The sequence below is a fragment of the Oryza sativa genome, chromosome 4 (assembly GCF_034140825.1).
Source record: "Oryza sativa Japonica Group chromosome 4, ASM3414082v1".
Lineage (NCBI taxonomy): Eukaryota > Viridiplantae > Streptophyta > Magnoliopsida > Poales > Poaceae > Oryza > Oryza sativa.
The window spans coordinates 22,924,723-22,936,676 of record NC_089038.1 but is presented as its reverse complement, the minus strand read 5'-3'; the positions used below and the strand labels follow the sequence as shown (position 1 = coordinate 22,936,676).

Genomic DNA, 11,954 nt, shown 5'->3' with positions numbered 1-11,954 from the left:
TACGCAATCCACTTTCTCTCGCCAAGTCGTCGTCCATCCGATATGCCCCCTTACCACGTCACTGGGCAGCAGGCAACCACCGCTCCGACCAAGCTTTTCCACGCGCGCCGAGTCCAACTTGCCCACCAACTCGCGCCAACCAACCTCCCCCAAGTCCACCCCCTTTCTCCTCCCGCTTCGCTTCCACCTCCTCCTCCTCCTCGCGTGAAGAAGACTCGGCACGCGTTCGATCCCGCGAGCGACCTTCCTCCCACCTTCCTCCGCACCACGCCCGCGCGCCGCGCCGATGCCGCCGGCGAGTCGTCGCAGGTCGTCGCCCACCTCCTGACGGCAAGCGCGATGCCGCTCCACCACCGCCGGGCGCTGCACTCCAACGACTGCGACGACGGCGGCTACGGCTGCTCCTCGTGGCCGCTGTCCCCTCCTCCTCCGAGCGTCATCCTTACTCCCTTCGCTTCCCCTTCGCCGGCGCCCTGGGCTTGCCCGCCCGCTTTTCCTGCCCCGTCGCCGTCTCCTCTCCATGGCGCCGCGGGGGGCAGGAGGGATCAGGGAGGATACCACGGCTCCCCACCAGGCGGTGGCGGTGATGCGGACGAGCACCGCCGACGCATCATCAACCTTATCGTCGTCGGCGCCGCGGCGCTCGCGTTCCTCTCCATGATCCTCCTCGTCGTGATCGTCGCCGTCCGGCGGCGGAGGCTGCGGCGGCGGCGGCAGAGGCAGCAGGCGCTCCTCGCCCCCGCGGCGCCGGCCGACGCGGTGGCGGTGAACGTCGAGGACGGCGGGGATGACGATGCGGAGGGAGGGGGAGGAGGAGGAGGAGGAGGAGGAGTGGTGCACCACATCTGGTACATCCGGACCGTCGGGCTCGACGAGGCGGCGATCGATTCGATCGCCGCGACGCGGTACCGCGCGGGCGCTGGGCTCCTCGGCGCCGCCGACTGCTCCGTCTGCCTCGGCGAGTTCCAGGACGGCGAGCTGGTGCGCCTTCTCCCCAAGTGCGGCCACGCGTTCCACGTCCCCTGCATCGACACGTGGCTCCGCGCCCACGTCAACTGCCCGCTCTGCCGCTCCGACGTGCTAGGCCCCGCCGCCACGGCCACGGAGTCCGGTGGCGGCGACACCGGCTCCATGCCACAAGCTGATCCAGTCGCAAACACCATAGCCGCAGCCCAGCAAGCGGCTGCGCCGGGCGATGCAATCTTGGAACGCCAAGAAGAAGAAGAGGAAGCAGAACAGGAGGACCAAGGAGCGCCGCCGCACATGGAGGAAAACCGGCAAGAGCAATCCAGCTCACCGGATCCATTGCCGCCGCCGCGCAACGTGCGGCGCGCGGCTTCCATGGACGCGGCGATCGTGTCGACCGCCGCAGAGGTCGCGGCGCTAGAGCGGCTGCCGGAGGCGGCTCCTGAAGAGGAGCAGAGCGGCGGCGGCGGCGGCGGCGACAAGCGCGGCGGGGCTCCTGGCGCGTCTTGCCTGAAGGTCTCGAGCTCCGGCCGCCTGAGCAACCTCGGCGCCGCCGAGAGGCTCCCGAGGTCGTTCTTCTCGCGGCATTGCCGTGCCCGGAGCTCGGTGCTCCCGCTGTGATGAGATCCCTTTGCTGAATTTTGCTCCCTGCGAATAAGGTTACACCATGTTCTTGATAAGGGATCGATTAGTGTGTAAATATTATACTTGGAATCCTAAAAAGTGAGGATTACGAGTTTGAGACCCCAAATGCAGTAAAGAGAAGTGCTTGAGATCTAGAAATATGCATACATCTGTACAGTTTTGATCTTGCCTGTTGGTTAAAATTCATGAATTGTCCTGTTGATCTCGTGGTTTTTGCTGGTTTCAGTATAGAGATTAGCCTAAAACAAGTATAGTACAGATGTTTTGAGTGATCTTATCTTGGATTCAGGCACTGAATTTAGTCGGATCCTTTTGCTTTATGCTGTCTACTAGGATATTGCATTGTTTTCCTGTCTTGCATTTTGCGTCTTCATGAATGATGACTGGATCATGTGGTCAGTGGTGCATCAAAATATGATGTTGTAGCTGTTGGATTTTAGCATATCTGACCAACTGTTCAAAGGCCATTGCGGTCAAGATGGTGCAAGGAGTATTTCGCTTTCGGTTTCCATCTCTTCTTATCTTGAAAAGTTGAAATCCTCTCCAAGTACTTGCAGTATTTCATTTTTCTTGACCGTATGAGTGTGTGTTTATTGTGAAAAATGACACGTTTATTGATGAGCTCGTGATTCCAATCTTCCCCGTTAGTACTCTCTTTTTTAGGGACCCGTTAGTACTCCTTGAATACATTGCGATTAGAAGCTTAGAAGTGAATGCAAAAAAATTATAGTACTGACAAAATACCTCCATTCCAAACGAAACCTAGTATGCCTTCAGCCTTCTGGGTTAATATTTGATACTACTCCTATATGTTATCGCGTTGTCTTTTCTTTCTTTTTTTTGTAAAAAAAAAATGATAGCTGCAATTGTGTTTAGGCATTTTGAGCTTCTATTTCTATCCATGTTACATTCTCTTCCATCCCTGACGCATTTCATGTCCTGATAATACTTTGCCGCAAACTTTAATTAGTACTATGTCAACTCTGAAGATTAAACTGATTTAAAAAGCTCAATAGTGTTAGGGGATCCCAATTTATCAGGGCGACCTGCATGTTCATTCAGAAGTCGTATACACATGTCATGTAATCTTTTACAAACTGACGAGTGATCTCGAGGGTTTTTCTTTAGGAAGACGGCACAAGATTGAGCTAAGCAATGTCAACTTCTGTCGGTTGAGATGCCTCGGACGAACACATGTGCTTTGCTTGTTGCGTTTGTCGTTTGGACTTCGGAGCAGAGTTACAGATAACATACAGTGCTTGCTTGCAAAGTTGCAATGGTCTTGGTTCTTGGGCGGATTGCTTGTGTGGTTCAGGAACTGTGAATCTGGATCGGCTTTGATTCGGTGGAGGCGTTATTGTTGTTGTCTTGACCATTGTTAGCGACAGTGCAAATGTGGTGTAGGCCTTTTCTCCGAACGAGACATTAGTTTGGGCCAAAAGATGGATCATTGGCTGGGCAATATGGGTATGACTGGTCCTCTCGCACCATGTATGGTCCAAGACAGATTAATGCTACTACTTCCTCCGGCTACAGATATTTAGCGTATAGGATATGGTTAGGTTAAACTAATTAAAAGGCGATCATATCCTAACTATATGATATCCGATAATTGTGTATTAAACTCGGTGGGACCAACCATAATACTAAGTCCTATATGAAATTAAACCTTCACATATGACAAAATTCCTGAGCAAACAAGAAAGGTATGCTAGATAAGGAAAAAGAAGTAGAATCCTACTAAAGCACCGGAAGGTATACTCAGGTGAGAGTAGCTATATTTATGACGTCATATTTTTTACCAAAAAATAGTCGACGTGTAGTTACATTGTAAGTCCCAAAATTACATATATAAACCTCAAAATTACATGTGCAAGTCTCAAAATTACATATACTAATTATATATATAAGTGGTGTGTAATACGTGTACAGATTAGATGAGATGGCCTTGATATAATCAAGCACACGATCTGTCCCAAATAGTATCCTAGCCATCAGATTTTGGCTGTAATCAGCCACAAAATGTGGCAACAACTTTTAGCAAACCCTTATTCGGATTGTATCCGTACTTGCTACCCTAGTTCTACTTGGAAAATAAAAAAAATCTGAGGGTATAAATACAAGATCCCCTAGAAAGAGAGTGGACAAGCAGTCACAAGAGCTAAGACACGATCCAATAAGCGCTATAAAAGTTAGGAGAGATCAATAGCCACCTCCAATCTTATCGAGTTCCTATTTGATAAAGGCGACAACAGCTACTCGTTGACAACATGTTCGAGCTTACATCGTTAGACGGACGGAGACTAAATTAGATTCTCCTTCGATGTGCTTGTGAGATATTGTGATTATATAATGACAACATCGGCTTCGGTCAATAGGAGTAGGGCTATTACCCATCAGTAGGAGTCTAAACCTGTATAAAAATCTCGGTCTTCGGTCTCTTTTACTACAGTGTCGTGTATTGCCTGGTACCAACGTCCCCGGTACTTCACAGATACCATAGACATGGTGTAGCCCATCAACAATCATCTATCTATACACTATATTATTAAGACAACCTTAAAAGGAGACACCATGTTCGTTGTGGAGGCTTGAAATTTCTACATTAATTGAAGAAAAAGATCTTAATTGTTAGATCATTGTAGGTCCGAATTATAATGGTATAGATATATTGATATAGATGTATACAAAATGGAATTATATCAAGTATAAATTGATTGATACAGTTGTATACAAAATACAATTATATAAATAAAAAAGAAGTAAGAGTTATATATGAAATCTAAGCCTACGAAAATAGAATCTAAGAGTTGTATACGAAATCCAGATCTTATAGAAATAGAAGCTAAGAGTTATATATGAAATTCAAATATACTTATATATAATGGTAACTCTACGTGAATTATCTTGCTTCACACAAAATTGTGTGGGGCAATCCGCTAGTTAATTTTATACTAGATTGAATAAGTAGAATATAAGTTTCTAACACTATGATGTAGTTTTCAAGGTAAATTTATGTTTACCAATTTTATAAACTAAGCAATTCTGAAGTGATTAATGTAAAAGTTTCAAAGAGTATTAAACATCAAATATCCAGTAAAATACATCGGGGTGTCATCTAGATCCATAAACTTGCAAAATGTGTATCTAGATCCATAATGTTTGGTTGAATGTATTTTACCCTAGATCCAAAATACATATGACGTGGCTCAAACTCTCAATGGTTGTCCATGGTGATGAGAATTTTACACTTAGCTTCCTTCGCTACAATATACCCCTAAAATCGACTTCTACTACCCCTCAATCTACAAAATATGCATTTCTCAGCATCCAAAAAATTTATAGCTAAAGTCATGCACATGCACCCCAAAGGTTTGTGTGGGGTGTGAGTCAGCTGAAAGGATACTATTGCATAAGGGGCCTAAATGCAAAATTTCACCATCTTGGATGGGCATGTTGATGCTCAAGTTACATCATCTGTATTTTGGATCTCGGATGATACATTCAACCAAGGTAGCTAGGGATCAAGATGTGTAATTTACAAGTTCATGGATCTAGGTAATACTTTAGTTCAAATTTAAAAATCGACCATGTATTTTAATCTTAAATGTTTAAGACCATAGAGGCCTAGTATATTATGTGCGAGTGCCAAAATGATTTCAGTGACACTGTTTGGAGAGCTTGTAGTGGGTGCAGTTTCTTCGAGAGTAGCCACCTCTCTCAAAAACTGAAGTAAAATTAAATAAAAAATGGAAGCTGAGAAACTTAGCTTTTTCATGTTTTCAGTAGTTGTTTATCATAATCTTATGAACTTTTTTTAAACAGGGCCAAAGTCTTGATGTCACTGGTGGTAGCTAAGTTTGTCGATTGTCGCGATAGAGAGTCGTGTTGGTGGGTTCAAGTGTTCAAACCAAACGTTAGAGAGTGGCATATCAGTATAAAAATTTGAAGATGAGTTTGTTTGCACGGCTAGTAACGTCCTTAGTTGTCATTTTCAAGTTTGTTGGATAAGTATATGTAGTCGATGGATGCAACTGCGATAAGCCACACACGCTTTGTTGGAAGCTAGTAGAATACTAGATCCTCCGGAACAACAACAAACAGATGCGTTAAAGCGAAAGTGATCTCCACCGTCAGATCTACGACCAATGGGCCTAATCCATGGATCATCACAGCTTGATTTTTACTGTACACCGATGTAGTAAAATACTAATGTCGTCGTGTTACTATAATACGGTAACACTGTTTTGTACATTAAATTACTTTGCATTAGGGTGTAAATGGCTACGTCATAAACTCACTTATATGCAGTAGGTTTATGGGTTAGTCACTTACACCCTTAATTGTACACCTCACTTTTAGCATGAGAGTTATAATGTTACTGCGAGAAACTCTCATGCTAAAAGTGAGGTATACAATTAAGGGTGTAAGTAACATTATAATATGTTACTTAGGCTTAGTTAAATTATAATGATATGATATCGGATTAGAAATAACGGGGAACGGAGTATACTCCACTTCCAGCCAAATTTCTATCACACTTATAAGCAGCAAAGTTTAGCAACAGCTCAGTCCAGCAAAACAAAGGTCCAATTTGACTTGGTGTCTTATCAAAATCTATCAAAATCTTGGTAGTGTCAAAGTTTGGATAACTTTTGTCACTACCAATTTTAGATGGACAAATTTTCTTTGGCGTTGGTAAAATTTGGCACCAATCCATCGTTGCGTTGCCACTCGGTGTGCAACGCTTTGGAGTGTTTGGACAAGCTGCCCAATAAACAACCTCCTAAAATTTTTCCACAACAAAAGCATGATGGAATTGCTTGTGCGTGCCACCATGTTTCTGTCTCCTACCACCACCCGCTAATCGCCTCTGCCTCCTTGAGTCCGGTGCAAAGCTTATCGTGCAGATTCTTGCGCTGCTGCCGGTGCTAGATACCACCTTGGCGGCTTGGCATCAACGCGACGCCATCACTTCTGTAAATTACTGCCACGTCCTTATCATAATTATCTCTTCTTAATCCCTGTGTCTGAACACGAAACTTGCGCCATTATTGTTTACGCGCGAATGAACTCGCCCTCCAAATGAATCTTTCAAAGGCGATGATTTGATAACTTGATAAGAACCCAAACCATTATAAAAAACCGCGGAATTCGGCAGTAGCATGATGGAGAAGAATGATTAAAGAAGCATATCACTAGCTCATCTGCCACCGCTTGATGGAAATGCAATTATGCGAATGATTCTCCCACTAACAAAAGGCAAGGATACGCGTCCAGTAATTTACAAGGGAAATGTGGGGTGAAATCCGGAGAAAATCTCCGAGTTCATCTCGCTAGACGCTAGCCAAGCTTTTCTTTTCCAATCCAGTGGAATTTTTTACAAAGCCCAACAGAAACTGAACTTTTCTTTGCGAGGGTCAAAAGAAGTTGGAAAATTTCAGGCCTCACGATGCAAGAACAGTGTACTGATTAGTCTATCAGAAATGGATTCCTAAATAAAAAAAAGAAAAAGAAATGGAAGCAAAGCACGCATTTTTTTTTGTTTCTTTTTGCGGTTTCCGACGTGGTGGCGAAGCCGGCGTCGGCGGCGATCACGGCCGGCCGGCCGCCGGTGAGGTCGCCCCCTTTCTGCTCGACTCGGCGTCATCTTTTCCTCTTCTCGTCGAGCCGTCCCAGCCCCTGCGCACCGAGCCGTCGCCTCCGCCTCGCGCCCATGACACCGTCCTCGCCAAGAACGCCTGCCACCGGCGGCCGCCGTGGCTGCTCCCGCCGCCGTTGCCGAAGGCGAGGCCTAATGCACGCCGTCCTCCCCTCGAGCTCCCCTCGGAGCTCATGTCCGAGAGGTTGACCAGGCTGGCGGCGTGGCGGAGGCGGAGCGACCGGAGCACCTCGTCCCGCACGTGCTGCGGCAGCCGCAGCGTGAACCGCTCGTGGTCGCCGGACTCGGCGGCGGCGGCCGCCGACGCGACCAGCGAGTGCCCCGTCGAGTGCGACCTCGGCAGCCTCGCGGCGCGCCGCTCGCTGCGCAGCATCTCGAGCTCCACGGCCTCCTCCTTCCTGTCGTCCTCGTCGCTGTCGTCTTCCTCGTCCTCCACCGGTATCACCAGGGCGTGCGGCGGCGGCGGCGGCGGCGGCGAAGGCTGGCACCGCGGCGACCGCTCCGGCGAAGGGGACGCCGCCGCCGCCGCCGGCAGCGGCGGCGGCGGCGGCGGAGGCTTCTCGAGGTTGGCGCGGCACAGCGGGCACGTGACCCGGGACTCCAGCCAGGGGTCGATGCACTCCGGGTGGAACGCGTGCGAGCAGTGCGGCAGCAGCCGGAGGTCGTCGCCGTCGTCGAACGACGTCAGGCACACGGCGCACTCCAGCACGCTCTTGCCGATCTTGTGCTTCACCACCTCCCTGTACGGCACGATCGGGAACGTGGCCACCACCGCCGGGTCCAGCCCGCGCTTCCCTCTCCTGGACGGCCCTCCTCCGGCTCCCCCGCCGGCCGCCGCCGCCGCCGCGGCCCTGGCGTCCCCGGCCTCGGCGAGGCGACACTGGTTGATGTACGCGCAGAAGAAGAGCAGGAAGAAGAACACGCTGATGGACACCGTGATGACGGTCGACATGGTCCGCCCGAACGGCGTCTGCTGCCGCACCGTCGGTGCCTGCGACGTCGCCGGCGCCGGCGACGCCGAAGAAGACTGCGCGCCGGCGCCGACGGCGGCCATGACGACGACGGCAAGAACGACGAGGAGCTCGCGCGTCCCCATCGCTCCAACCGCACGAACCTTCTTGTCTACCTCAGTAGGATTCGGGCCTTGACGACAGGGAGAAATCCTGAAAGAAATCGGCCGCGAGTGGGAGCCGAAACCACCAATTCTTTCCCCAATTGCCAACCTCTCCTCCTTATCTTTCCTCCTCCTGGTTGGAAGCTCGGAAATGGAACCTCATCATATTCATATCCCCTTCAATGGATGCCTGACTGGCTGACCCTAACCTGTTTTACCTGCCTTTTTTTTCATTTGCTCTTTTATCACACGAAATACAGAGAACCTGCCTTCCTTTTCTTTTCTTTTGATCTTTTGGGGTTGACTAGTTAAGCCTGACACTGTGAATGCGACATGTTCCCAGGGGTGCCTAATTAAGTAGGAGAAGCTTACTTGTATGTACCTGTAAGTTGTCAAGCGTGTGCTGACACTGGGAATTTTCAAGGTTTTGGAGGTTATCAATGTCGATGTCAATGACGATGACGATGATGATGCCTGATGAGGTAAATGAAAGTACCAAGAGAAAGGCCTGGAAACCATGTGGACTGTAAGTGTAAAAAAGTTTTATATGGGAGTTTCACGCCTAACCATCCGCGTGGTGAGCATACGACGAACTTGGAGAACCTGGTGAGGTGGCCATCTCACAGGCGATGTTGTGGAGCAGCTGTACCTGTCTTGTTTCTGAAACTAAACAATGCATCATTGTAGCTAGAAATTAGTAGTAGGCCAGAAAGAACAGGAGAATGTAGTTAGCACGGCCATACAAGATCTCCAGGTAGCAACCAACTGGAAAGTATCTATTATTATTGCATCATGTAATGACATAATCCTACTCAACAGTTTCAGCATGGATGGCCACTCAGGAAGAGCGTTCTTGCCTGCTTGTCAGTATACAGCTCTTTTGCAGCATCAGTTCCCTGAAGCTATTTGCCGTGTCGGTGAAACCGGCGTTCAGGAAGGCATCAAACAGCCTATTGCAGGCAGAGATGTCGAACTCTGGGGCTTTCGACCGCTGCCACTGGTCGATGACTTCCCCGGCATCCTTCAGCTGCCCGCACATCAGGTAGGATGAGAGCACGCAGATGTAGTTCCGACTCGTCATCCTCTGTGAAGTCATCAGCATGGATTTCCAAATGTCCTTGATTCTATCCCGGTTGCCGAGCCCGGTGTGTAAGATTACGAGGAAATCGTATGTGATCCACTCCCTCCGGCTGATCTTCGCCTCTGCTTCCACCAGCGAGTTTCCTGAACCAACAAGCTGACCAGCGTCGACGTAAATCACAGCGAGGTTCTGGTACAGCTTCCACCCTTCATTGGAGTTTGGATCTTTTGACATCTCATCAAGGATTCCTTTGAAGCCCTCCAGATCCATTGATGCCGCAGAAGCGCTGATCCGGAGATTGTATGTGAAGAGGTCTGGGGAAAATTTTTGCCTTTTCAGCTCTTCAGCAATGACCGGAACTTTATCAAGCTCACCAACAGAAATGTACAGGGTCATCATTTCATTGTAAACAAGGATATTCATGGAAAGGTTGGCATCCTTCATTCTTTTAAACAGCCTCTCAGCTTTGTCTGTCATCTTGGATCGAGCATAAGAATGTAGGAGAGCTGTATATGCTTCCAGTGATTGCACACAAGCTGGAAGTTTCTCAAAAAAATCTTCAGCTGCATTAGCACCAAAAACTCTGGTAATCAAGTCAATGCGCATTCCGTAGTCATTCTCAGATAAATCGGACTCATGATGTGTCTTCATCCACTCTGCTACCTGTAAAATTTTAAGGTATGAGCTGACTATTTTGAGTTTTGACATAATTTTATAGGAGGATAAACATGCCAGACATTACCAAATTGTTTTATCATGCTTACAATGTTCCATAGGGCATCAGTATAAACAATCAGATAAAAAAGGGACTAAATGGGCATGCTCTATTAACTCTGACCAGGTAAATGTTTGGTGGCTAAATCTTTTCAATCCATTCTATCATGATTGTTACCAATATACCAAGAACAAGTATGCTGGCCTTTTTGGGTGGGTGGGTGTGAGAGAGAATCTGGCCTATTTAATTTAGTAATGGTGTATGTGGAGACCTAAAAATAGTAGCTCAGCATGTAAATAACACCTCTCATGCTGGTTGGCATTCATTTCTAAATGAAGTGAAATAGCATGATATGGTATGGATAAAATGTTCAAAAACATGCAATTCTGATGACAACAAATTCGGTAATGATGTATGTAGACTGCAGAGACCTAAAGATAGTAGATCAGCTCATAAATAACGCCCCTCATGATGGTTAACATTCATTTCCAAGTGAAGTGAAATAGCATGATATGGCAGAGATAAAATGTTCAAAAATATATGGCCTGCAATTTCGACGACAACAAATTTAGTGATGGTATAAGTAGACTGTAGAGACCTAGAGATAGTAGCCCAGCATGTAAATAACACCCCTCATGATAGTTAACATTCATTACCAAATGTAATGAAACAGCATGATATACATGGATAAAGTGTTGAAATGGCAGTATTTGGCCTGCAATTATGATGACAACAAATTACAGCTCCTTACACGTCAATACTACTAGATGTCTAGATGAGTTCATCAAAAGCCTTTTTCACTACCTATCAGTAATAGAAAATGAAGGGCAAAGCTAAAAGCGCGTAAATGACCGGAATGTTCCATCACAACAACCATGGTGGAAGGCAGTAAATACGCCACCTAACATTTTTCAACGACTAGATAGAACCGCATCACCAATCACCAACATTTCCTAGCAATTTCAAGGAGTACAAGGAACAGATCACAGAGGCATGCACCAAATCTGCTCTGAATCTTCCAATAGTTCTACAACCGCGCAGAACAGACGAACGATTAGAAGAGATCAGAGCTATAGCGGGTCGGTCGGCCAAACCTCGAGCGCGTGCTTGTACCGGCCTGCGCGGCTGAGGTCGCGGGCGATGCCGCGGAGCTCCGCCGCCGACGCGGCGCGGCCTTCCCCGGCCCACCTCTCGAGCGCCGCGGTCGCGCTCCGCTTCGCCAGGCGCAGCCGGAAGACGCGGCTTCTCAGGTCGTCCTCGTCCCCTCCCACGTCCGCGGGCGTGGCCGCGGCCGCCGCGCATCCCTCGTCGCCATCGCCAGCCGCGGCGGCGCGCGGCGCGGTGCCGGGGACGGGCGCCGCGGTCGTAGGGGAGGCGGCACAGGAGGACGACGAGAGGGGGCTCCGGCTCGCGAGGATGGCGCGGACGAGCGCGGAGGACCTCGTGGCACGAGCGGCGGCGCGGAGGAAAACCGCCGCCATCTCGCCTCTGCTGTGCTCCGCCGCGTTCCTCTCGAGCGAACCGCGACTAGAGAAGAGGTGTGTGCAGCTGCAGTGCAGTAAGCGCAGACACGGGCCTGAATCTCTTGACATGGGCTGCCCATGCGGCCCATTAACCAACGTTGATGGAACTCCGCAAAATTTTGGAATTTTGCAAGATTCAAATAACATCATATTTTCACAAAATCTCACGAAACTACACATTTTAAACACAAATGAGTTGATTGCACTTTGGATCACTTTTTATTATCTACTCTCTCTGTTCCATAAAA

At 48.4% G+C, this 11,954-nt stretch overlaps 3 protein-coding genes across 3 annotated transcripts; 1 reads left to right on the top strand and 2 right to left on the bottom strand.

Annotated features, from left to right (window-relative positions):
* The first annotated feature begins 27 nt into the window (after nucleotides 1–27).
* LOC4335997 (RING-H2 finger protein ATL51) lies at nucleotides 28–1,886 on the top strand. The gene has a single exon (XM_015780947.3). The coding sequence runs from the start codon at nucleotides 43–45 to the stop codon at nucleotides 1,585–1,587; it is 1,545 nt and encodes a 514-aa protein (XP_015636433.1). The 5' UTR covers nucleotides 28–42; the 3' UTR covers nucleotides 1,588–1,886.
* Nucleotides 1,887–6,828: 4,942 nt separating this feature from the next.
* LOC107278393 (E3 ubiquitin-protein ligase ATL6) lies at nucleotides 6,829–8,474 on the bottom strand. Its single transcript, XM_015780767.3, has one exon. It carries the CDS (start codon nucleotides 8,367–8,369, stop codon nucleotides 7,206–7,208), a length of 1,164 nt encoding a protein of 387 aa, XP_015636253.2. The 5' UTR covers nucleotides 8,370–8,474; the 3' UTR covers nucleotides 6,829–7,205.
* Nucleotides 6,910–11,712, bottom strand: LOC4335995 (pentatricopeptide repeat-containing protein At5g09450, mitochondrial). The gene is made up of 2 exons (XM_015780766.3): nucleotides 11,278–11,712; nucleotides 6,910–10,131 (listed from the first exon to the last, which is right to left on the bottom strand). Exons 1-2 carry the CDS (start codon nucleotides 11,662–11,664, stop codon nucleotides 9,226–9,228), a joined length of 1,293 nt encoding a protein of 430 aa, XP_015636252.3. The 5' UTR covers nucleotides 11,665–11,712; the 3' UTR covers nucleotides 6,910–9,225.
* Between the last annotated feature and the right edge of the window lie 242 nt (nucleotides 11,713–11,954).